Genomic DNA, 27320 nt, shown 5'->3' with positions numbered 1-27320 from the left:
TATTTTCTTTATCCATTTCTCTGTTGAAGGGTACCTAGATTGTTTCCATAGCTTAGGCTATTGTGAATTGAGTTCCTATAAATATTGATTTGGCTGTGTCACTGTAGTATGCTGATTTAAGTTCTTTGGATATAGACTGAGGAGTGGGATAGCTGGGTCAAATGGTGGTTACATTTCAAGATTGCTGAGGAATCTCCATATAGCTTTCTAGAGTGGCTATACCAATTTGCAGTCCCACCAGCAACATATGAGTGTGACTTTTTCTCCAAATTCTTGCCAATATTTATCATTACTTATACTCTTGTTATTTGGCATTCTGACTGGAGTAAGATGGAATCTCAGTGTAGTTTTAATTTGCATTTCTCTAATTGCTAGTAATGTTGAACATTTTTTCATATGTTTGTTGACCATTCCTATTTCTTTTTCTGTGAAGTGTCTTTTGCCCATTTATTAATTGGGCTATTTGTTTTTTATAGTTTTAAGTTTTTTGAGTTCTTTATATATCCTTGAGATTAATTTTCTATCTGAGGTGCAGGTAGCAAAGATTTTCTCCTATTCTGTAGGTTTTCTCTTCATGTTCTTGATTTTTGCTGTAAAGAAGCTTTTCAGTTTGATAAAATCCCATTTATTGATTCTTGACTTTACTTCTTGTGCTTTAGGAGTCTTGTTGAAGAATTCAGTCCCTAAGTTGACATGATGGAGATTTGGGTCTACTTTTTCTTCTAGTAGGTACAGGTTCTAATGCTCAGGTCCTTGATCCTCTTGAGTTGGTTTTTGTTCAGATAAGAGATAAGGGGTCGAATTTTAATTTAATACATATGGATTTCCAGTTTTCCCAGCACCATTTGGTGAAGAGGCTACCTTTTCTCCAATGTGTGTTTAGGGTACCTTTGTCTAGTATGAGATAACTATATTTATGTGGGTTTGTCTTTTTGTTTTCTGTTCTCTACCATTGGTCTTCTTGTCTGTTTGGGTGCCCATACCATGACATTTATTTTACTGTACCTCTGTAGTATAATTTAAGGTCTGGTATTCTGATGCTTTCTCCTTCGACTTTTGCTATTCTGGGCTTCTTATTTTTCCAAATGAATTCCCTGGCAGCATTTGACAAAGCACAGTATCAATTAATGTTCAAAACACTAGAAAAACTAGGGATAGTAGGAATATAACTAACATTGTAAAAGCTATACATTCCAAACCCAAGGCCAACATCATTCTAAATGGAGAAAAAATGAAAGCATCACCTCTAAAAACTGGAACATGACAGGAAAAAATTAAAAGCATTCCCTCTAAAACCTGCAACAAGACAGGGATGCCCTCTTTCACCACTTCTATTTTAACATAGTCCTGGAAACTCTAGTCAGAGCAATTAGGCAGAAGAAAGGAATTTAAAAGGATACAAATAGGAAAAGAAGAATGCAAACTATCCCTATTTTCTGTCTACATGATTCTACATTTATTAGACCCCAAAAACTCCATCAGAGAAGTTCTTGAACTCACAAATGAATTCAGCAAAACAGAAGGATATAAAATTAACACCCGTAAGCCAGGCTTGGTGGCATATGTCTGTGATCCCAAAGGCTCAGGAGGCTGAGGCAAGAAGATTTTGAGTTCAAAGCCAGCCTCAGCAAAAAAGCAAGGTGCTGAGCAACTCAGTGAGACCCTGTCTCTAAATTTAAAAATACAAAATAGGGCTGGGATGTGGCTTAGTTGTAGAGTACTCCTGAGTTCAATCCCCGGTACCCTCATCCCCCAAAAAATTAACACCCATAAATCAATTGTGTTCCTCTACATCACTGATGAATCAACTGAAAAAGAACTTAGGAAAGCTATCCCATTCACAATAACCTCCAAGAAAATAAAATATTTGGGAATCAATTTAACAAAAAAGTGAAAGACCTTTACATGAAAACTACAGAACACTACAGAAAAAAAAAATGAAGAAAATCTTAGAAGATGGAAATATCTATATGTTTGGGGCAGAATCAATATTGTCAAAATGGCTATACTACCAAAAGCATTATACAGATTTAATGCAATTCTCATTAAGATTCCAATGACAAACTACATCCTTATAGTGTAGCATGTTTTTTAACCTCTTTTGTAAATCAGTGTTTAGGACTCAGAGCCTGATTAAACTCAGCTTCAATTTTTGGCAAAGATGTGTTTTAGGTGGGGCTATGGACTTTTTGTTGCACCATCTTTAAGGTACCCTGTAATCACTTTTAAGAATACTAAGATTTACTCATGAGTTTGAGTGTTGCTAACTGAATGCATGAATTAAAATATCTTCTATTAACTTCTTACCTAATGATTTTAGCAGTCCTTCATTATTATTACTCTTTTGCTTCACTGGGTATTTTAAAAAGATGGTTTTCAAGTTCTATTAGGCTCACTCACTCTAGATTTAATTTTCCTTTGTTTCCTTGGTGGTCAACCAGTGCCCCAAACTACAGGAAAGTAAAATGGAATACTTTGAGAAAGAGAGAGAGAAATCACACTCACATACATATTATTAAAATATATTATTATTCTATAATTCTTTTATTATTATTTATTTTTGTAATCTCTTGTGCCTACTTAATAAATTAAACATTATCACAAGTATATATGTGTAAGAATTAAAGATATCGTATAAATGGGGTTCAAGACTACCTATGGCTTCAAAAAGCTTTTGGGAGTCTTGGGATATGTTTTCTACAGAAATGGCAAGTGGGCTATTGTATTCCTTTGCATTTTCTAGATTTGATTTTTCTCCAAACATTATCTTTTTGGATTGTTAGGTTGCTCTCAAACACAGTTAATACAACAAAAACAGAATGTGATCTGTATTATTTCTATTTTTCATAACAAGAGTTCATTTATTAGCAAGTTTGAAAGGTGCCCAAAGGACTTAGATGCATAGATGAGATAGATACTAGGAAATGCATAAATTTAACAATTACAGTGATTACTTTTTTTGATACTGTAAGTCTTCTATTAAATAGATTCTTCTGTTATTTTGACATGAATCCAATTTTTGATATTTTTTTTTTGTTTTTTCAAGTAATACAAGGTGTTCCAACCATTTTCTGCTCCAAACATGGAGTCAGTAAAACCCTTGTTATATTTTAATGGGAAAACGCACTTAGAGACCTTTGCACAGTAGATTGTTTATAGCGTTTTCAATGATACAAATATGAAATGATGCTATATTATTTAAAAATTAAATAATGAGTTCATGCTGATATTACAAACTCAAATTGAGAATTTTATGTGATTTTTGTACTACAGATTTTATCTAATAAAACCTTACTTTACAATCACAAGAACATAATTGCTAGCTTTTTCTTGCTGTTTATACTAGTTTCATAATAAAATAACAATGCTTTTTAAAAAATCACATTATTCACTATTTCAAGACTTTTGTTATGCTTGTTTTTGTTTTTTTGTTTTGATTTCCTAATAGAACAAACCCTACTTTATCCTACTTGTCAAATTACTGTGTAAATATCAAATGTTTTTAAGAATTTAAGTTCATAATAATTCTAAAAATATTCTCCTTGGTCACTTTTAGAAAATGCTAGGAAACCCTTTAGTGTTTTGAAACTGATGAATTAAAGGAAAACATCAGATATTTATCTTGCTTTTCCCATACAATCTTATTGTTAAGGGAAATCAAATCAGAGATGATTGACATTTGAGATTTATAAAGTATCCCCGCTAACAAATCAGGAAGAAGTGTGTGTGTTCGTTTTTTGACATCATAAAAAACTGAAGATAATGACCTTACGAAGACAAAAGATTTATTTTGGTCTATAATTTTGGAGGATTCAGTCCACGGTTGGTTGATCGCTTTGCTTTGGACCTGTAGCTAAGCAGTGTATCATGGTAGGAACTTATATAGGAGTAAAATTTCTCTCTTCGTGACCAGGAAGAAAAGGAGAGAGAGAGAGGAAATAGCTAGGACACCCCAGTCACTTTTAATGACATGTCCTCAATTACCTAAAGACCTTCCACTAGGCCCCACCTCCAAATAGCACCGTCTGAAGATCAAGGTACCATAGACCTTTGAGGGATATTCTGGATCCAAAGTAGAGCACAGTGATAAACTTAGTGTAACCACTTGCCAGCTAGTTGTCTTTGGGCAAAGTACTTATATTTTATGAGCTCATGTATAGTGTATATGTAGAAATGCTTGTTACTAGGCTTGGCCCTTAGAAATCACCTGGTAACTGGGCCAAAGTTTAAGGAACTAGTGTTCAAAGAATAGTAGGTAACATGAGGGGATAAAAGATATCCAAATCCCAACATTTGTCACACTCTAGTGTGATCCTGCCCCATGAAGTCAAACAAAGATTTAATCAAGACCTATCCTATAGTTGCAATTCATTCAAACCCTTGAGATCAGTTCTTTGGAGTTTGACTGGCTCAGTTACTTGTTTTGGAAGCTGAGACATCATCAAACATCATGCAATCAGAGGTCTGGCAAGCACTTGCCCTCTTGCTGCTCTGGGAGTCTTTATTATGTAAACCTAGGTGCTAGAATATGAAAGACCACATGGGAAAGAACTGAAATTCCCATTTACTACCAAAGTCTTCTCTGCCTCCGCAGCTGATGGCAGATGCAATGTTAGCCCTCACAGATGATCTGAGCCTGGGCAAGAATAAACAGCTAAGCCCAGCCTCAATGGCTGACCTGCAGAATCTTGCAATGATTGTTTTAACTGAAAATCCGAGTGGCTTATTTTGTATATGTCTTTGTTTTTATGAAAAAATAGATAACTGAAACATGGAGAATATAGATGACAGAAGATAAGTCAAATGGCACTGATTGCTAAAGCTGATATCAGGTTCATTTATTTCTCTCTGTGCTCTTCTTATGTATCTGGATTTTGTGATTAATAAAGAAGAAAATACTCAATCTCAACACCACTTGAAATATTTTCTAGTTCATTTGTTTTTATTTTCTTTCAGTGATTAAGAAGAGACTATTTTTTTCCTTCTGTTACTTATACTTTTGTTTGTAATTATTTGAAATACTTTAATGGTTTCAAAATTAAAAATACAAAACATCCAGGAAGGTCTAGTTTTTATCCTTCTCCCTATTACCTTACTTTCTCTCTCCCCCAATAGATATCTGTTTATATTAATTTTTATATGAATATTTTGGGATACATTTTATATAATTGTTAGAAAATTTAGAATCAAATTTGTGATATATGTTATATATGTATGTGTGTATATGTATGTGTATTGTGTATATATGTAAAATATGAAGAGAGAGGATAGAAAGAAAAACAAGGGAGTTAAGGGTTACTCTTTTTGTATAACAAGTCTCTTGAATAGTAATGGAACAGAAAAAAATAGGTAAAGAACTTATCAAAGGAAAAAGCAATAACATGAAATGAGGGCTATTAATTATAGTTCATATTAATCAAGTAACTTCTATGTGCCATACATAAATTATCACTTTGAGTACTTACTAGGACCTTATAAAGCAGACTCTTTTTGGACCTACAGGTAAATGAGAAAATCAATGCTCTGAGAGTTGATTAGCTATCTCTTGTAATGAATCATGGCAAATCTTAGCTTGTGGAAACAACACATATTATCATCTCCTAGTTCCTTTGGTTTTGTGTGTAGTTAAGAGGGTGGTTCTAGCCGTCTTTCATGCAATTGCAATCAAGATGTTAGCTGAGGTTGTTGTCACTTCAAGCTTTGACTCTGGATCTGCTTTAGTGCTCACTCTCATGGCATTTCGCAGCAATGTCGGAGCTTGCTCATGTGGGCCATGTCACAGGGCTTCCCCATGACAAGGCATTTGGCTTCTACCACCAGGAGTGATACAGGAACAACCAAGATGGCAGCCACTGTCTTTTTACAATCTATTCTTGGAAATGACATCTATCATTTCTGTCATATTCTGTTTAGTACAACAAGTCAATAAGTCCAGCTCACTCAGGGGGAAAAGATGGATTTTTGAACAGGATATGAATACCAGGAAGCATCCATCACAGGAGTCACCTTAGGAGGTGTCTACCACAGGTGAATCTGTTTAAGCTATCACAGACAGGAAGTGGTAGTCCCACACTGAGAAACTGCCCAGTCTAACATGCATGTTCTTAACCATTATGCAAGCACCCACATGCTTCATGGGTGACATTTTATCTTTCATGGGCAATAGCCATTCCTTGCATGTGGCTCTCTCTGTGGGAGTGTGAGGGTATTTGTGGCAAGGTCACACACATACAAGTTGGCTTTCACGTGTATAACACATTCAAGCACAGGGGTTAGCAAATACAAATGAGCTATAGGTGACGTTCACTATGTAGGGCACAAATGACAACACTCTCATTTACCTCTTGCTTCAGAAAATGTGCAGGAATGAAAGAGAAATTTCCATGAATATAAGTATAACCTTGAATTCACTCTAATTTATAAAAAGACAAACCCTCTCAGGCTTTAGAATTTTACTGGTAATGAATTATTTGAGACACCCCTCACACTTGATCATGACAAACTGCAGCTTCATATTTCTGGGATGGGGCATTAGTCACAAGGGGCAGGAGCTGGCTAAGTTGAGCAGTTTGTACTACATCTTGGAGGCTGTGAGGAGCTACTGAAGTGTTTTAAGCATGGTTGGGTGACACAATTGGATGTGTACCTGCTGCTCTGATCCACCACATTTGGGTCTGAACCATCAGATGACATTTTATATTCTCATGCATGAGACACCAGATGATGCCTCTTTACACTCCTCCAAATTCATGCATGTTGTTTAGTGAAATTTATGATTCTCTGAACAACTGATAGATCAGTCAAAACCTTCTATTTGGGGATACCTGTGCCTGTCCTTCTTATCTAAGCACCAAAAACTTCCGTGGCTGCAAACAGCAGGGCTTTGAGTTTTCTGGGGCACAGATTGATTGCCTAATCCATGGTTTTGTCCTTTGATGGTAACCTCATCTGTTGATAAGAGTCAGGAAGTTAGTGCCAGTTCAGTCAAAATGGACTGAATGTGGTTTTTCAACCACTCTGTCAATTACTGTGCTCAGCTCTGGATATATAGACATTAGACAGTAATTTTGTACATCATTAGTAAAGACAGATGACTGCATATATGCATTTTATTTTTCTTTGATTCATGAATCAAACATTTATTGAACCAGCACTGTGATGCTGGAACACAGTGTAAAATAACACATGGCTACTACTTATACAGATTTGGTATCCCATAGCATTATGGGAGCCAGAATACTCTATGGGTAATTTTCGCTTAATGTACTGTGGGGGCAAGAGGGAAGGATATATAAATCATCAAAGAGGAGGGGCATATAAGAGGTGAGGGCAGACTGAGGAGGGGTATACCCTGTGAGCTGAGTTTAGAAGAATGGATGAATTAAGATAAATGGAGGACAGGACTCTATCAAGTATTGGAAGATAGTTTTTAAAGGCATGGGGTTCCAGCTGAGGCTATAAAAGAAGAGAAAGAAGGAATCATGCAAATTACATACAATAGGAGGTACTGAACCTACAGGGGGAAATGCAGGGCCAAGCAAACTTCCTTGTCTCTTGCCTTTCTGTCTTTTCAGCCATCTACGAGAAATCCTGTGAGGTTTATAGGCACCAAGGGCACATGGCTGGATTCTTCTACATTGACTCTGATGGCAGTGGGCCCCTGGGACCTCTTCAAGTGTACTGCAACATCACTGGTAAGAGTGCAGAGTTTCTACTCAAGCATAAACTAGCCATTGGATGGTACAAAGCAATGGGAAATCACTGGAAGGAGCCTCTTTTGTGGATAGAAACATAGAGAACCAACTTTTTGGGGAGTAAATTGTTTTGGTAAAGATAGGAATTATCAGCAAGGTTATTTTCAAAAGAGAGAGAGGAGAGGAGAAAATCTGTTAATGGTCTTCATAATGTTTCACTGAATCAAGAATTAATTATCAAGTGTTTTCTGTCAAGCTTGCCAAGGACATGATCTCTCTTAAACTCTGAAAATAGAAAAAAAAAAAGGAAAATAAACAAAAAACAAAATTTAAAGACCAGTGGGAAGCCCTGATTCAATAATTAGGAAACATTCATTTGTATATGCACCTGAGGACTGTGTATCTGGATGAATCTTAATATTCTCTCTGGGCTTCAGTGGTTCATCAGCAAAATGGGAATGATAGTTCCACCCCCTAGAGTTGTAAGGATTAAATGCAACCATGTGTAAGTGTATTGGAGAAGCAAGCCAGGCTGGTTTTCCATTAGATGCCTAAAAAAATGGTGAGCTGTTTTTGTTCTTCCTAGAAATTTCATGATACCTTGAAACTTCTTTCTAAATCACAGAAGGACATAGAACAAGGTAATTAGTACATGGGTTTAGAAATGACATCTGATCACTAATTTTCTCTGAAATATAATTTCACAGTGCCAAACCTTGATTTAATCATTAAATAAACATTCAACTACAGGAGCATTTCTACCATGTGGAGTGTCATTAATCGGCAAATACACATTTTTTGTTGTTGTTGTTGTTTCTCTTTCAAGTACTTCTCTTTAGAGATGACAGCTGTATCATATAATTAAACAGGAAAGTAATAGGGGTTCATTGAGTCCTCATGCCCCAGGTTTCTCTGCAAAAAGGCGACCACATGTCTGAAGCTCTTTCTGTAGCTAGACACTGTCCTGAACACTGGGGATATGCAGAGAAATAAGACACAGTGACTATTGTTCATCAGCAGTAATAACTGGCAACATTTCCATGCAATCCTACAAGCAGAAATGCAAGCAAACCATTGCAAGAAATGACAAGTAAGAACACTTAGCTATTTAAGCAACTGCATCCAAAGGGCCAGAAATATTCTGCAGACCATGTTAGAGACCTGGAAATGGATGCAGTTTTATTGCATATTCACAGTACTTCATCTTTCTAAAATGAATGTATGCTAGCTGTTTTTCAGTAGCACTAAAACATAATTAGAAATTGTATTATTGTTTTCTTTCATGGTTGTGATAACCTAGCTTGTTAGAAAACCTGGTACAGTACGAATCTTCTCGGTGAATCTAGGATATTTTTAAAACATATGGAGTCTTGCTAAAAATGCAGGCTTCCCAGCCTCAGAAATTCTATTTCTGTAAATGCAGTTTCTCTAAGTTTTCCAAGCCATTCTAATGCAAATTCTCCTTGGTCTATACTTTATCAAAAAAGTAATTTGGCTGCAGAATTGAGCAAAGAACATAAATGCCTCCTACTGAGTGACCAAGTATGATGTGAAATAGGAGAATTGGTGGTGATGGCAATCATCTATTGAGCGTCAACTACCTTTGGAACTGAATTGGGAGAATACAAAGATTATACCTCTTTTTTCATATATGAATATATAACCAGTTTAACTCCACTTCATGTGCAACCACAAGAATGGGAAATTATACTCCATGTATGTATAACATGTCAAAATACATTCTACTACCATGTATAACTAAAAAGAACAAATAAAATTTTAAAAATATATATCTCTTTTAATCCTCACAATAAAGATCTGAGACAGATGTTCATTTTTTATATATTTTTTATATAGTCCTTACATGGAAGGAGAGAGAATATCAGAATTTCATGATATGCTCAAGGTAATAAGTTCTGCAATTTTGAGTCAAGAATTAGGAAATAATTCTGACTCAGTTAATTCATTTCACTGGATATTTTGTATTGCATATGTTTTGTTTAAGTGGTATTTTTTAAAACAAAATACTCAGTGATAATAGTATGAAATTTGGGCCTAAAAGGAAAATATGAAGAAGATGTTAAAACCACCTAGAAGAAATAATCTAGACATTGCTATGTTATTATATTATTACAATTTGAAAGGAAACATTTTCTATGAACACATATTTTCTACATGTATGTTATGTACAGACACAGATATAATAATCTTGAAGTTTCATAAAGTCCATATGTAGGCTTTCATCCAATTGTATGGATGAAAAACTTGCTATTTGTGATACTGAAGGATCAGAGACTGAGTTGTGTCTAAAGGTGGGAGCTATGATGATCATGGGTTGGCATTTATTTTGCATATGATTATTTTGGTCATATGAAGTGGCAAAATAATTAGGTTTTACTTTTTTTTAGTTTTATTGATTTTATTTTTTAAATACACAACTGTGGAATGCATTACAATTCTTATTACACATATAGAGTATGAATTTTCATATCTTTGCATATAGAATATGTTCAAGCCAATTCATGCCTTTATACATGTACTTTGTTTTTTTTGCATTATAATTCTTATTCCACATATATACCACAATTTTTCATATCTCTGTTTATATATATACAAAGTATGTTGACACCCAATTCGAGTCTTCATACATGTACTTTGGATAATGATGTCCATCACATTCCACCGCACTTGCTAATCCCCTGTCCCCTTCCTTTCCCTCCCACCCCTCTTCCCTACCTAGAATTCATCTCATGGGAAGATTAGGTTTTATTTTTTCATAAAGTATTATATAAATAAAAACAAGGCTGTGTTGAGGCTGAATTATCAATTATCATATTTTATTGGCAAACAATTTTCCAATGTACAAATGTAATGATGATTAAGTATGCATCTTTCTCTTTGTGAGTTTTAAATCTTCAATGCTCTTAAATATGAGTGATTTATAACACTATGAAAAGTATGAAAAACTTGTCCAGGAAAGACAGAAAGGGAGTAATAAAGATAGTGAAGGAGAAGGGAGAGAAGAAATGGAATACAGAGGATCAGTCTGTCTTTAGCTCTGATTTTTGAAAACACAAAGCTACTCTTCTCTGCCCTTTTGGAGCAAGTGAAGTAATAGTGTTACTGAACCAGACCCATTTTGTATTCCGTGCAAGATGCCATTCACTGAAATGATGAGTTTTACCAGAGTTTATTCATGAGGTGATCAAGCATGTCTTCCATCCATCTCCCTAAGGACAAGGCTTAGTTGTATGAAGCAGGATGGTCTAAGACAAAGTGGAAGACAATTGGAGGTTTGGAAAGGTGAAGTACTTAGTGATCTGTGCGTGCATAATCAAATTTCATGGCTCTTCATAGGATGCGGGTTGAGAAAATGGTGGTGTTAGCATACTCTGGAGGTGGAGTTTTGACTTTCTGAAATCAAAATCACCCAGCAGATAGATATTTGCCCAGGCCCAAGTGAAGGGCAGGTGGTTTCAACCAGTTGGAGCTGGACAAAAGGGGCCTCTAGGTCCCTGGAGAACAACATAGGCAACCATTACCATCATGACCCATGTGTCAGTGGTGTTATCTATAGCAAAGCTATTGGAATATAATAATATATTGCATAGCTACATGACCTCTAAAATCAGTGATTTAAAAAGTCATCTCAAAGAAAGTACAGTGTATTAAATTTAGAGGGTTTATTTGAGTTTTTTTCTCAGTCTCAATTACATAAAGAACACAAAGAATGCTGGAGAAAGAAAACCTGGGTTCTCCTTTCTGTGCCCATCAGATGAGCGCTTGTGGCTTCAGTGTCACATTTCTAAAATATAGATCTGTTGCCCAGCAATCTTACAGCCCTTTCTCATTTAGAAATTTCTGAGATTATCTGTAGAATTTTTTTCCTAAGGAGTCTCCAGGTACTTTCAAATAGATGTCAAGTGGTTGAAGATGAGAAGCTCTCAGTGTGGAAGATAGCAAATGTGCTTCCCTCTTTGTAAGGCACCCTAGGGAATGTTAGTTTCCTATTGCTATAGGCAAGGTGGTACGTAACCTGTGCTGAGAGATTGCAGTCTGTGCATCTAAACTACTCTCAGGGTAATTTTGGGGAGGTGAGATGCTCAAATGCTCCAACGGCAACTGCTATCTTTGATTAAAGTGTCATGATCTCTGCATGGGGAACATAAGCCTAATAACATTAGCAACATGATGGAGTGTTTAAGTTTACCGATGAAGGGACTAAAGTCAAACCTCTGTAAACTTTTGATAGTGTGCCTTCCCTGGAACCCTGTTCTAAGTTGCTTTGCCATGGGACTAGTGGATGGGAGAGGGAGGAACCTCAGTTTTTGGATGGAGGACTTTGTGAAGTGCTGAATGAGAAAGATGAAGAGCAATTGGCTATAGGAATACACACAGGACCTACTTTCAACATCTTTGTACATGATTTTATAATTCATTTCGGCTCAATATAATTTCACTCAAAATAAACTTGCACATTGCAGACACTATGCAAGGTGCCTCCGTTGTGAAAGCTTGTCTCCGTTAGTTTCCTATAACTGCTGTTACAGAACCACACCCTAGGCAGGACATAGAAATGAAGTGTATTATCTCACAGCTCTAAAAGCTAGAAAACTAAAATCAGGGTGTTGGCAGGATCACATTTCCTTTGGAGCCTTCAGGGTGAATCTTTTATCTCTTCCTCCTTTCAGGAAGAGGAATCTGTACCATCCCTGGCATCCCTCAGCTAGAACTAAGTTTCTGCCTCCCAGAGATAGCCATGCTGCCTCCAGATGACCTTGACACATGGCTTTCTTCATTTTTGTGTCTGTGGGTCTGTTTTCTTTTCTTCCTATAAGGGGTACCCTTCATATTGGATTGAGTTCAATTATACCTCTATGGAGTATGAGCTCATCTTAACTTGATGATATTTGTAGAAAATCTTTTCCAAATAGGCCACATTCATGAGTTTTCAGGGCTAGGAATTCCATGTATAATTTTGGCAGAAAATGTTTAACCATGACAATATCATTTCAGCCTTTTTCACAGATTAGTAATGGAGATGCTACAGCAACAATTAAAGTATAAATAAGGACAGGGAAAGGATATGTATAGTGTGTGTTGGGTACCTACAGGAAGGGTCCATAACCTAGTCTGGAGTGCAGTGGAAGGGTTATTGGGCAGGCAAGTGGTACCTCTTAAGCCTGGGTGGGAAAGAGGGACTGACCAAGTGAAGCAATGAGAGAACACATTTTTGGGAAGAGAGAATGAATGTCAGGAAAAAAGTGCAAGTGTCTCTGTGGTCTACACATTTGTGAGGGCCACCAATTCCCTGTGCTGAGTCACTGAGTAGAACACTGAAAATCTTGTGAACAACTAGAAAAGAAAGGATCGAAATGACTTGACCAGGGGTAAGCTAAACTTATTGAAGATGCATAATCTGCCCAGCGAGGCAGAAGACTCGAAAAGGAAAAATAGTCCTATCATAGATGCTCCTTGAGCCTACCAGATTACTTAGCTGGCTTAGAGGAAAAGGCAAACCAAATCCTGAGCACTAACAAGATGTTCTCTTTATGTCACGCATGGACTTAGCGCTAACATTTGCATTCCCATCTTGGGGACAGTGAATTTGCCTGATGGTTAGTTCAAATCAGGGAGTATTTACAAAGATACAAGCACATAAAAGGGATTATGGTGGTGGTGAGTTTTAAAGCTTATATCCCAGAGCTTTAAAAGTAACAAATGGGTGGTTCCCACCACCAAGTCTGGACAATTGAGGGAAAGATGTGCTATCAGGCTAGAAAAGAAGGCAGAGTGGAGAAGATGTTGCATGGGAGTGCTGTGACCTCTTGTTGGGAAGCAGCCAACTCAGTGGGAGTGACCATTCTGACTTCAATATTCCATTGCCCCTTCCAGTCACCTTCCTATTCTTTCTATTGACCAGACCCAACTAGAATCCAGAAGGTAAGAAACTTTGTTGATAGAAGGTTTTTTATTCAGCCTTCTTGGTCACAGAGAAAACTAGAGATGGGTAGAAACTGGATCTACTGGGGCAAATGGAATCTATCCATAGCAGTATGCTTAAAGGAATATCCAAAGAAGTTTAGGAAAAATGATTATAGTTCATCGAAGATCAAGATGGTTGATGTTGATGATAGGGGCCATGAGGGTAATCTATAAACGGTGCAAATAAATGAATTTTACAGATTTTTTCCAATAAATTTCAATCTGACCAACAAAGGGTCTCCATTTTTAAGTTAAATGGGGTTAAGTTTAAAATAAAAATAAGAAACATGCAAGGAATAAGAGACGTAGAAAGTGAACTATCCCCAGGAGTTGATTAAAAGTTAAAAATCAAACCAAGAGATAATTAGACAACTAAGAGAACCTGTGACATACTAAAATGTAATGTTTTGTCAAAAGGGGTAAATGGGCTCCATGTCACTATCTGGTGATAAAGGTCTGGATTGACTCAGACCATTTCAGGCAATGATGAAGAAGCTTGTGATCATCCTTGCCTGCATTAATCTGATTGGGCATGTAGGAAAGCATACCTTTGAAACAACGAAGAGTCCAGAGAAGACTAAGAATTGTTTTACTGAAAGAAAATGCATATAAGGTGGGTTTTCAGGATAGGTGAGATACCATCAGGAAATGAAGAAATCCTTGGGGCCACAACCAATATGCAGAAAAACAAAACAAAACAAAACAAAAAAACAGAAGTGGAACAGAAAAGAGAACATTGTATGTGGTTGAAATTAGCAAACCCTTGAGTTCCCTGTAGAGGAAGCTTGGGTTGATGAGACAGAAGCATGAGGTTTCTCAGGCTACATTCTTCCCTTGGTTTGAAGGATAATTTCATATGTCATACTGACTGAGATTCAATATTGGTTTCTCCAGTCAAACATTATTCTGAATGTCTTGTGTGAAGGTATTTTTTTTTAATGAAGCTATCATTTAAATCATTTTACTCCTATGAGTAAAGCAGTCTTCCCTCCATAAAGTGGGTAGACATCATGCAATCCACTGAAGGCTTTAATACAACACACACTGACTTTTTTCTAAACATGAAGAGGTTTTGACACATACATCTGGGTTCAAACTGCACCTCTTCCCAGAGTCTCCAGACTGCCAGTTTATCCTACAGATTTTAGACATACCAAGCCTCCATGATTCAATTCCTAGCAATCTTTGTCCCTATCCCCTTCTCTGTCTCAGGCATACACACACACACACACACACACACACACGCACACACACACACAAAGCTAGTTCACCCAGGTTGTTCTGTTTATCTGGAGAACCCTGAATAATTCAGTCAGGTACCCTCAGGCCCAAATGGGTATCCATATTCAATTCTCCCCTTTCATCTTCTATAGATTTCCTCAATGAAACTGATCCCTCTGCATAATAACCATCAATTTACTTGTGTGTTTCTATGGGACGATGATTTTCATATTAGAAAATAACTAACAGGATATATTCTGGTTTCAATGCGATGTGTTCATCATGGGTTGGAAGTTTGGTCCCCAGTGTGGACATGTGAATAGTATTGGGAGTGCAAGAGGTGTGGCTTAGTGGAAGGTCCTTAGGTCATTGCGGGTGCTGTTGCTGAAAGGTCAGATTAAAAGAGTTCTCATGGGCATTTGCAGGTAAATGGATGGTGTTGGAGAAAATAATGCTAAGTGAAGTTAGCCAATCCCCCAAATAACAAATGCTGAATGTTTTCTCTGATATAAGGAGACTGACTCATAGTGGGTTAGGGAGGGGGAGATTGGGAGGAATAGAAGAATTCTAGATAGGGCAGAGGGGTGGGAAGGGAGGGGAGGAGGCAGGGCTTTAGCAAGAATGGTGGAATGTGATGGACATCATTATCCAAAGTGCAGATATGATGACACGAATTGGTGTGAACATACTTTATATACAACTAGAGATATGAAAAATTGTGCTGTATATGTGTAATAAGAATTATAAGGCATTCCATTGTCATTTATTTTTTAAAAAAAAAATCAATAAAAAATAAAATAAATTAGTTCTCATGGGACCCTACTTAGTTCTCATAAAACGGTTGTTATATAAGAGTAAGAGCAGCCCCTCCCCTGTCTTTCTGATTCCCTCTTGTACTCCTTCCTGCCCTCTAATGCTGTCTGCCATGAGGTCTTTGCCAGGGCTGATGATATGTCATTTGAACTTTCATTCTCCAAAACTGTAAACTAAATACACCTTTCTTTCTACCCTACCCACCCTCAGGTATATTGTTATTACTGTAGACAATGGACTAATGCAGAGGGAGATGAATCCTTGGATCTCCTTTTACACATACTCCAATGAGTCTAGTATAAATGAAATCACTGTCAAATTAAGACTTATTTCTAGCTTCTCTTTTTTGACTTTCTACTTTCCATAACTTATCCTAGATGCAAGCCCTTTCTTATTAAATCAATAATAGTTTGTAACTGTGCAAACAGGCCTCAATGGTTAGTCATTACCATTTGCATCCTCTTCTATAAGGTTAGGAGTAATTCTCCTAGTATTTCTAGTAATTCTCCAACTTATTTCTCCCTGTCTTTTCACTGCTTCCCAGCATCTCCAAATGCCTTTGTTTCTTCAAACATTGGAAAGACAAACTATTTTGGACACACAGTATAATTCATATTCTAGAGCAAAACACATTCTAGCAATGTGGCCTTGGACAGGCATTCAACGTTTCTGGGTCTTGGTTTCCTCATCAGTAAAATGATGATAATAAAACTGGCTGCCTTTAAAGATTAAAGTGAGAATTGGAATATATATGCAAAGTTCCTAGCCCCTGAGTAGCCATGAAACACGTACAATGTCCTGCATACTTAGTGGGTTGTACTGTCACCGTGCTCATTATCGTCCTAGTATGGATGATATCTATATAGACATCCTAGCTATAGACAACAACCAAATCACTTTCTCAACAATAAAATCTTTATCCCTTCTATAGATGCCATGATATTTCAGTGGCTCTAAAAATCTGGAGGGGGCATTTCTGGAGGGGACACTTTCAGTATGAATATAGCAGAATCAGAAGGATGAGGATTTCTAGCAAGGTTTTCTTTAGAACTCGACATTTAAACTCATTCTAAGCAGTTTAAAGTGCGCCCTTTTAAGTGTTAACAGGACATCTTGTCAACATATGAAAAGATACTTATTACCTACCTGCATGCTATTTTTCCTCTGTTCATTAAAATTGCATATTTACATGCAAAGTTGTTTGTCTACTAACAAAACACGTTTATTTCCTATAGTGATAGATACAAGGCCAATTTCCTGTGTGTGGACCTGTAGGGCAATCATCAGACATTACAAGGAATTTGCAAGGCACATTTAGGTAAATCTCTAAAGCAAAACTTGTTTTCCATTCTCAAACATCTCCTAATCCATTTGCAAATCACCTTACAAGGCTCCATATCTTATCACCCTGGGTAATATGATGCTCCGTTTCTCACTGCTTTGACAGCAGCCTCTGTTTTCATTAAAACTCATCAAAGCATGCATAATGGAGTAGGTAGAGAAGCTACAATTGAGGTCCCTCCAATATTCCTGCACAGAATTGTGCAGTGTTATTGCAGGTAATAGATTATCATCCCCACTATTGACAGAAAGTTGTGTGTCCACACAGTTAAACCTAAACTGTTAGCCTTGCTTCCTAAAGTTAGAGTGATGGTTGTGAATTGCCTCTGGGTTGCATGCCATACAGTCAGTGCAAGGGAAATTAGAGTTGCCCAGGACTTAGGATGGGGCCACTAAGTTGTACCATTTATTTCTTCCCAGTCTTATTATGTTGTTCATTCTTTGACAGTTGTATCTTATAGAAAAGTAGAATTCAGGTGTTTGTGTCATATGCATTTGTAATAGATTTCTGTGCTGGAATTTATCTAAATATTTCTATTCCAAAACATTCCACTTTCAACACACACACACACACACACACAGAGAGAGAGAGAGAGAGAGAGAGACTGTATTAGTTTGCATTGCCTTGCCAAAGGCTTACACAAGAACAAGCTGGAATGAAATTCTCAAGTTTGCTTTTAATCCTAAGTTGGGTAGTCATCACTACAGAATTACTGTTTCCAAAAAGTTATCACTTGATTACAGACTGTATAAAATCACGTTGAATATCTGCTGTGTACACAGCTAGTGCAACATGCATCACTGTGAAGTAGCTGGAATAATTTTGATTTTACAAACATATTAATGAGGCTAGTAAGTTGTAGAAACAGGATAGCAAGTTTAGCTATATAGACTGAGGCTTCTGTAGTACTTATCATCAGAGGAGTAAGGCTTGGGAAACAACCCTCCCTTCTTCTATTGCTTTGCACCAATATACATTAGTTGTCTGATCTGGCCAGGTAGTGATGAGCCACTGAAAATACAGAAATAAGATACGTTCTATTGCATGTCCTTATGGCAAAACAAATGCCTAAGTCTTCAGCTGTCCTAGCCATGACTCAAAAATTACACAAAACCAGAGTGGTCTTTTAAAAACACAGTTTTGGCTATGCCTCTTAGTCCCTTTCCATCTTCGCCTGTGTCAATTCTAATATCTGTGACTTACCATTTTTGAAGGGCAATAGCTGTGAAGATATATAATTAATATCAATTAAATATCAATTCCTGTCTGTGTTTATTGCAACCTCTGAATTCTTTTATTATCTATTTTACTTGTCTTCTGTGGGCCCACAAGGACCTTCACTTTGTATACCATAGTTTCTGTCTCTGTAAATGGAGAACAATGACGACAACTTCTTATGGTGGACCCGCAGTCACTTAGTCAATGAACAAATGGGTAAGAAGTGCCAGAGAATGAATGCCTGTCAGGAGCCACTCTGGAAATACATGCCCTTAAGTCCCAAGCAAGAAATATTAAACAATTATTGCACCCTGCAATAACCTGGGCTTTACCCCCGCTTGGATAATGAGGCATGCCTCCAGGAGTAGGCGTTACCTGGTGGGATTGAGTTACACTCACCTGTTTCTTTGTAACCCCACCCCTTGCCTCATTTGAATGGCTTCTCCCCAATAAAACCAGATTCTGGGTGTGCTCTTTCTCTTTCTTGCCTGCCTTGCCTCTTTTGTGGGAGCCTGGTCAAAGCAGCTGTCAAAGAACCCGAAGATAAAGGTATTTCTCTGGCTCTGTGTGATTATTTTTCATACCAGCCCATTCAGCTGGAGTGACCCTGACTGGTTTAGTTGTGTGTCGCAAGTGTCCCAGAACAGAAGGTAAGGGTAGCCAAGGTTCTTCCCTTTACTATCTTTCCTTTTCCTCTGGAAACATGACCTGTGTCTTTATGGACCGCAGACTCAGCTCATCCTGGGGAGGAGCTCAAAAGCTGCTTCCTATGGCAGCACAAGCATCATTTTCTGGTTGAGACTCACTCATGGGTGACAGATGTGCTGTGGCTCACTAGAAGCTTAATCAGTTGGAATAATACTTGTATTGTTGCTTATATTTCAGAGGGACAATTTGCTTTCTGTAAATGAAGTGTTTTCCAAAGGACTCTGTTGGGCTGCAGAAGAATTATAATTCAACAGTTTAGGGGCATGAAGCTTTTAAAAATATTTCTCTTCCTCTCTTTAATACATTATGCTGTCAACCAAACCACGGAGACCACATAGGGCTTCCAGAAGGCTGGTCTCCTAGGCAAAGCTCAGGAGCGGATGGATCTGCAAGTGTTGAAGGGCTGAGCTTTAAAGTGGTCTCTCTGGGCTAGCACAGACAGCATAATCTCCTGCTAAATTGGGCCATTAAATAAAACTACTAAGTCATAAAGCTGTAGCATTACCCTGAAATTAAAGCATTGTCACCTTTGAATTGCCAAGAATTTTAACAGGTACTTAGAGAAATTTCTTTCACACACCCGTTTAGCATGGCCAGTTGACTCCAATCCACATGGATGGAAATAGGAGACTCTGATGATTGAAATGTGGTTTTCATTCATTCACCTGGTGATTCTTCTTGCATCCCCTTGTACTCATTGACCATTCTTAAAACTTTATTAATCTCTCACTTACTCACTCATTAATTCTCTTATTTATTTACTTCCTTAATTATTTTTATGTGTCCAATGATTTGTACATCATTCAATTTTTCATCTGGTCATTCAGAAATTAGGTCATGCTAAGAAACTTTGAATATTGACTGAGCTAAGCACCAAGGTTACAAAATCGGTAAATCTATTCTTGTCCTAAAGGAACTCACAGTTCAGAGAAGACAGGCAATGTAAACAGATACATTATATGCGGTATGGAAAATAGAACAGAAACCAGTAGATAATGCATAAATAGCACACATAAGGCAGGAGTTGAATGAAAGTGTAAAAGGGGACTGAATATGGTAGTCAGACAAGATGTCCTTGAAGTGCCACCATCTGAGTCAATTTTTTAGTAGAATTGGTTAACACTGTAGTAGTTACTAGTATTAGGCACTGTGCTAGGTACTTCACATTCCTGATATCACTTAGTTTCCCTAACAACTTTGTGAAGAAGCTGCCATTATAGAGGAAGGCACAGAAATATTAAAAGACTAAACATCATGACCAGAGTTAAAGCTGTGATTCAAGTTTTGAGGCTGTGACTTTCAAGTCTAGGTATCTAGGTGACATGGAGTCTCTGGGCAAGGAAAGACCCCTGTTTCCAAACACAGTCCCCTCTGGCTCATACTATCCCATTGACTGTTCAGCTTCCACCTGACAGTGTAATGGAAGAAAGGTCTTCCAGGAAATGACTACAGAAGAATTAGTTCTCTTTGGTACCCACCTCCTTTTCCTGATCAACACTTTCCTCATCTGGAAGATGAGGGTACTCACCCCCTGCCTTTTCAAGGTTTTTCTTGGTATTAGATGAAAAGTTTATAAAGCACAGGTTCTCAAAGCTTAGTTTGCTGAAGAATAAGCTGGGATGAATGTTTAAATGGCCAATTTCTAGGCCTGTTCCCAGAAGTGTTTATTCAATGAATGTAAGACAGTGATCAGAACTAGAATGGTTAGCAAGCACTTGAAGATATAGGACTTTGGAACATGTCTATAGAAGGTGATTAGCACAGTTTTTTGGCAGTTATCAAATCCTCTTCCTTTTCAACTCCACACTTCTAAAGGACCCTGAACAGAGACTAAAGGAGCTGTCCTTCTTAAGCTCCGAAAATAGGTCTTCTGACTCCTTCCTAATGGATTTTCACTGCACTTTTATTGCAGATTCCCAAGAGTTCCTTGTTCTTATGCCAGGGGATCAGAAGGCAGCACAGCCAACAAAGGCTTACTGAGGTGCTGCCTTGTGGATTGTACACTGCTGGCCCCTGTGCACAAGGACTTCCTACTATCACCACAGAATAAAGGCATCCAGCTCTTAAAGCAATTTCATCTGTGTCATTATCTTTAATTCATACTACTATCTTGTAGAGGCTTGATAGTCATGGAATGTTGGCCAGGTTGCTTAATATCTATGAGGCTCCATCTCCTTATCTGTATAATTGGAGTGGTCAGTTATTCTTACTCGATTGGGTTGATGTGCAGATTAAAAAAAATTAAATGAATGGATGTATCAAGCAGAGCCTCTTTAATATCTGGCTTTCTCTAAGAGCTCCTCATATAACAATTGTCAATGTTCAGTGTCACCATCACAGGAGTTTCTAGAGACTAAGGAAATTCAAAGAGAGAGTTAGTCAAGAATGGCTTCCTGGGAGTTATCAATCTTGTGTTTAACACAAGAAAACAAGTGTCTCTGGGTTACACAAAAATAAATAAATAAACAATAGAAGAAAAATCAGTCTTGTTGAGCTCAGCAGAAGCATGAACTCAGAGATGCAAGGAATAGGTGTCCAAGAGTTCTTTGCTTCTTTAAGGGATCCTGGCTCACACAGTTATTCTGATACAGTTTGGCAGAATGAAGTTTTTTTTTTTTTTTTTTTTTCCAGCTAGGAAGAAAAAAAAATAACAGGTGGGTGTCAAAAGTGTCTACCAGAAAGGTTGCTTGTTCTTGTTCACTTTTGCTCTGAGCCCTGGATTTCAGGAGACACAATGAATCAAAGTCAGTTTAGAATAAAAGAGCCAAGTTGTACTGGCAGCAGGTGATCCCTTGGTCTATGAAGTAGGGAAAACAGAGGAACCATTCACCTGGGAGTTGTTTTTTTTTTTTTTTCCATTACTCTTCCCCTTATGTGAAGTGCCTTAGTCTGTTTTCTGTTGCTGCAGCAAAATAACCTAAGCCTGAGTACTTCATAAAGAAAAGAGGCTCACTTTGCTCCCAGTTTGGGATACCAAAAGCCTAAAATCACCTGGCCTCATCTGGTCAGTTTCTAATGAGAATCTTCTTGGCTAATTTATAACATGGTAGATGGCATCTCATGGTGCAAGTGTGTGTAAGAGAGATCAGATGGCAAGAAAGAAAGCAAAAGAGAGAATGAAGGAAGGGACATTCCAACCACAGCATGGGTTCATGACACCTGAGCATCAACCAACCTTGCATTCTCCAAGTGCAAGTGTCCCAAGATGCTATGTTTATTATCTGTTTATAAGGAACAGCAGGAGACGACAACTGGCTACTGTCCCTGAGGACAGCTTCTGCATGAGTCTTTCTCTTCAACTTTCATATATCCTTAGATCCAGTTTTGCTTTTCTGGACTACCTCCTTCTTTAGACTAAGTACTCATTTCCTTCTCCTATGAAGACACATTGACAGTCAGAATTTTCATGGCTCCTCATTGAATTCATGAATTCATGTAGCCAATGAACTACTACTAAATCCAGTTTAGTTATTAAGAACATGAGTTTGATTTGAATCTCAACACTAACATTTCCTCTTTTTTTTTCGTGTTATTTGACTTACAGCAGTTACTCAGCCTCCATTGTCTTCCTGTTATTAATAATAGAATAATATTAATTATATTTATAAATATAAACCTATTTATAAGTTTGTTGTGAAAATTACATAAAACAATGTGAACCATCAGAAAAAATGTCTGACCTTATATTACCAAAATGTGGCACCTGTTATTAGGTATTATTTTCATTAATCTGTCCCCAGAAACCTGAACTCTTATTTCTTGGTGTTTCTGGGAATATGGTGAAAAAATAATAACTAATAACTTTTATGAGCGCATAACACTTGGTATCGGAAAGAACCAATGAAAATAAATACATATGCCTAAAAGTGGTTGAACTAACAGGGTATGATTGGTGGAATTTGTAAATCACTTTGCTTTTTGATAATTGTTCAACCAGTTAATCCTTATCTACATGTGTGTACCTGAGTGTGGGTGTGTGCTTTTGTTGGTGTCAGTATAAAGGCACCAAAGGCACATGCATATGCATTCTTGGGAGTACAGCATGATCATTATGAGCCATTACTACAGGTAAAGCATTATGGCAATCTCCAACTTGATATCCTCCAAGTTTTATTCTGAAATATCCAAACCTACAGAGAAGTTAAAAATATAATAAAATGAGTAGCCATCTAACCTGTACCAAAATTTTCCATTGTTAACATTTGCTACATTTGCATATTATTATGCTTGTCTCTCTTTTTCTCTTTTCTTTTTCCAACTTCTCCTATAGAATTTTCCCTCCAAACCATTTGAAAGTAAGTTCTAGATAAACTGATGGTTTAAACCTGAGGATTTCAGCTTGTATCTCCTAGGAATATATTCTCTCCTATAACCACAGTATTAAAACTATACATAAGAAAAACAATGTTTTGATTAATATTATTTTGGGACATGTTTTCTCTTAATATATTTTTTAGAAATGTCATTTTTTATATTTTTATTCAAGATTCAAATGGCCAATACTTTGGATTTGATTGTCATGTCCAATTAGTCTCTTTTAATCCCAAAATCCCCTTGCCTGACCCCATCTCTTCCTATTTTTGTTCCTTTGTTTGGTTTTCATGGTATCTTTTTAAAGAGTATGAGCTAGTTGTTATGATTGTTTTTCTGATTGTTTACTCATTGTTAGAACATCAGCAAGAAATTCTCCTAGGTAATATCTGTCCTGCTCAGAGCCTCCCGTGAGCAGCAGGTGATGTTGGTCCGTTCTCTTATTGGGGATGCTGAGCTTCTTCAGTTGGCCAAAGTGGTCTGCCAGATCTCTGCATTGTGAATGTGATTTATCTTCAGTGAGTTATCTGTGGTGTTACATGCGGACACTGAATGAATATCCTGTTCCCCAGCATTTCCTTCCAATCTGTGAATGGTCATGACTCATAAGTTATTACACTGAAATTTATAAAATGCTGGTTTTCTAATTCTGTACTTCCTTCTGCACTTCTGGCTGTCATTCTGCATTCTTCACTATAGAGTTTTTTTGTTTTGTTTTTTCCTTGCCCGATTTATTTTGTTTATTAACTTATTTATTTTTGGTACAGGGGATTAAACACACAGAGATGCTTACCTACTGAGCTATAACTCCAGCCCTTTTCATTTATTTATCTATCTATCTACTTATTTATTTATTTTACTTTGAGACAGGTTCTCACTAAGTTGCTTTGGGCCTCCCTAAGTTGCTGAGGCTGGCCTTGAACTGCATCCTCCTACCTCAGCCTTACAAATGGCTAAGGTTAGAGGTGTCCACCACCACACCCTGCCCCCTTGCCTGACTTCTTACCTACTACCATGTCATTATGGTTTCAAAAATTATTTCATTTAAAAATATTGTGTTGCTTTCTTTATCTTTTTGATGCTCAGATATTTCTAAACATAAATAATAGCACCTTTAATTCTGCTTTATATCATTTTTACATTTCCACCTTAATCATGTAGCATCCCCTTGCTTTCTAACACAACATGTCCCAGGATGTCACCTTAAAATTTTCCTGCCCTAGACTCAGACTCAAGACTTTTTCCTAAAGAAGCCTTGTTTCCTTTGTCAGAAATGGTATTTGGAAATTCAGATCCAGGTGTTAGGTTTGTACATTTCTAGGCTTCTCTGATAGATAAAGATAGAATGTGTGTGTGTGTGTGTGTGTGTGTGTGTGTGTGTGTGAATTTGAGTCCATAGTTATTTCCAATGCAAACCAAATAATATTAAATTTCTTTTTCTCTTCTGTCTTGTCTCTCTTCACTTTGAAAACTCATTCCAATGAGATCAATATACTTAAGCATTTGCTCTCCTACAACACAAACAAAATAGTTTCAGAATCACATTAGCAATATCAGGATTAATAACAAAGTTTAAGATTTCCTTGAATTTTAATTTTAGTTCTTAGAATATATTCCACCAAGGGCGTAAAGTCTGACAGAATATTATTTGCAATATACTTGAACTGGTCATGGGGACAAACACCTGTAATCCCAGCAACTTCACAGGTTGAGGCAGGAGGACTGCATGTTTGAGCTAGCCTAGGAAACTTAGCAAGTCCTTCTGCAACTCAGTGAGAACCTCTCTCTAAATAAAAAATGAAAAGGGCAGGAAATATGGCTCAACAGTTAAGCATCCTGGATTCAATCCTCAGTACCAAAAGGAAAAAAAAACTAATTATTATTTTTTCTTTTACTGTAATTATGTTAACAATATAATGCACAGTTCAGATTTTTGTGAATTTTAATTCTTGCCCTTCAACCATTTAATTCAAAAATTTATGTATTTATTGTCATACTGCAGACTGAGCCCAGGGCCACTCTACCACTGAACTCTATCTCCAGCCCTTTTTATTTTCATTTTATTGTTTTTAATTTAAGACAGGGCCTTGCTAAGTTGTCCAGGCTGGCTTCAACCTTGTGATACATCTGCTGCAAGTCTCTCAAGTCACTTAAATTATATGTTTATACCACTATGTGTAGCTTGATTCAATTTTATGTCTTGACTATTTAAAATATTTTCATGTTATAAAATTTCAACACACATATACTCACACAAAATGGTTGACTGGAGATATTTTGTTTTCTTGTTGCTTCTATCCCATTCTTATTGTCTCTTCTAGATAACCATTTATATTAATTTGTCCTTCCTATGTTTATCCATTTTTCTTCTTTTTATAGCACAATATGCAGCATATGCCTTTGCACATCAATAATTTCATTTTGTCACTTGACAATATCTAGTGGAAATCACTCTTGATCAGTTTAGAGACGGTATGTATTATTTATTATAGCTGCATTGTATTTCAGTGTGTCAGTTAACCACACTTTATTCAGTGAGACACCTATTGATGTGTATTTAATTTTCCCAATATGCTGCTTTCTGCAATAGACAACCTCAGCTGCAAAGCAGAATTTCAACAACTTGTCTAAACATCGTTTCCTATCACGTATCACATCCCTGCTGATTTCAAGAGCTGTCAATGAAGTCAGTAAAAATCCTGGTAGTCTGTTGAATGTTCTGTTCCATAGTCAGGGAATACCTATGGTGGGACAGGTGTTAGGCAAAGGTTTGCAAAGCAGTCTTTTCATTTGTAGCACTTACAGTTTAGCAGGAGGGAATGAGTAAAGAGTTTGTTCTTATAGAGTGAATGAGACAAGCACAGAAGTTGGTGGAGTTAGGAAAGGCTTCCCATCTGAGATGGTACTGGCACCCTGGCAATGTCATTTATGTTATGATGAGCTTCAGAGTAGAGATGCCAGCTGAAAGGTGAATAATTCCACTCTCCCCTTTGAGCTTTCTTTTTTCACAGCCTTCTTCAGAACCAAAGTATAAATTCCATGAGACCAGAGTTGACTCAGGGATGGGTTGTCATCTTCTTTGACTTGGTTAAAGCATATACAAATGTCACCCTTGTTTCTCTCTCTTAAGGCTAGCTATTTGTACTCAGTTCATAATCTCAGGAAGTCCTCTGAGCTCAATACTGACAATTTTTGATTTTTAAACAAAGGGATAGAAGTCTACTATTTATTATGTACTTGGGTCCCAGGTACTGGGTCATAAATTCTTAGAGTTTATCTCCTTTAGGCTATATAATAAAGCCTGAGGGAGGGAGGGATCATGTGTCATTTATATTTGGAGAAAGCAGAAGCTGTGAGAAGTTGAGCTGAATGTCCACCATCACTCAACTAGTAAAAGTGACCCAACCTGGAATCAAAGTTAAGTTGAACTGAGTCCCCAGTTTTTTATCCTCAAAATGCACTAAAACAGTGTCTGCCACAAAGATCCTCCTCATGACCTCACAGAGGCCGTGCAAGATGGTGTGCACCTTTAATTCCAGCTACTTGCACACTGAGGAAGGAGGGATTTCAAGTTTGAGGCAGAGCCTCAGCAACTTGTTGAGACCCTGTATTCAATAAATAAATAAATAAATAAACAAAGCAGCAGCAGCACTGGGGGTGTAGTTTAGTGTTACAGTGCCCCCAGTCCTCAGTGTCACCCAGCCCACACACAAAATCACAAAATCTAGCAGCAATCAAACCCCATCACAGCCTCAAGTTCCTCTTTTCATCAGGTGATTAAGAGTTAGGGCTTCCTTTGCCTTTTTTCCCTGTTCTAGATGTTGACAGACTCAGCATCGAAGGAGGGAGGCGAGGTCTGTCACCACCCCTTCTGGCTGCCCGTTTGCTGCTGCCGGACAGTCACCTCAATAAGAAAAGAATACCAAGTAGCTTCTTCCCCTAGCCACTCCTGCAGACTCCTTGAGCTGGGAAACCAGAGCATGATTCAACCTTCCATCCCTCATGTGGTCCCACTCCAGTCCCTAGCA

The 27320-nt window shown here is 37.4% G+C and overlaps 1 protein-coding gene across 1 annotated transcript in view; it reads left to right on the top strand.

The window, feature by feature from the left end:
• Window positions 1–27320, top strand: part of Cntnap5 (contactin associated protein family member 5) — an 824707-nt gene that overhangs the window by 529797 nt on the left and 267590 nt on the right. The window contains exon 12 of the mRNA XM_046463789.2: window positions 7575–7694. Coding sequence (XP_046319745.1) covers window positions 7575–7694 — 120 coding nt within the window. The remainder of the gene's footprint in view (window positions 1–7574; window positions 7695–27320) is intronic.

Source organism: Marmota monax, unplaced genomic scaffold, assembly GCF_021218885.2.
Source record: "Marmota monax isolate L192 unplaced genomic scaffold, Marmota_monax_Labrador192_F-V1.1 WCK01_AAM20220418_F8-fsc00034, whole genome shotgun sequence".
Classification (NCBI taxonomy): Eukaryota; Metazoa; Chordata; class Mammalia; order Rodentia; family Sciuridae; genus Marmota; species Marmota monax.
The sequence above is the reverse complement of the archived record's forward strand: the minus strand, read 5'-3'. Positions and strand labels throughout refer to the sequence as shown.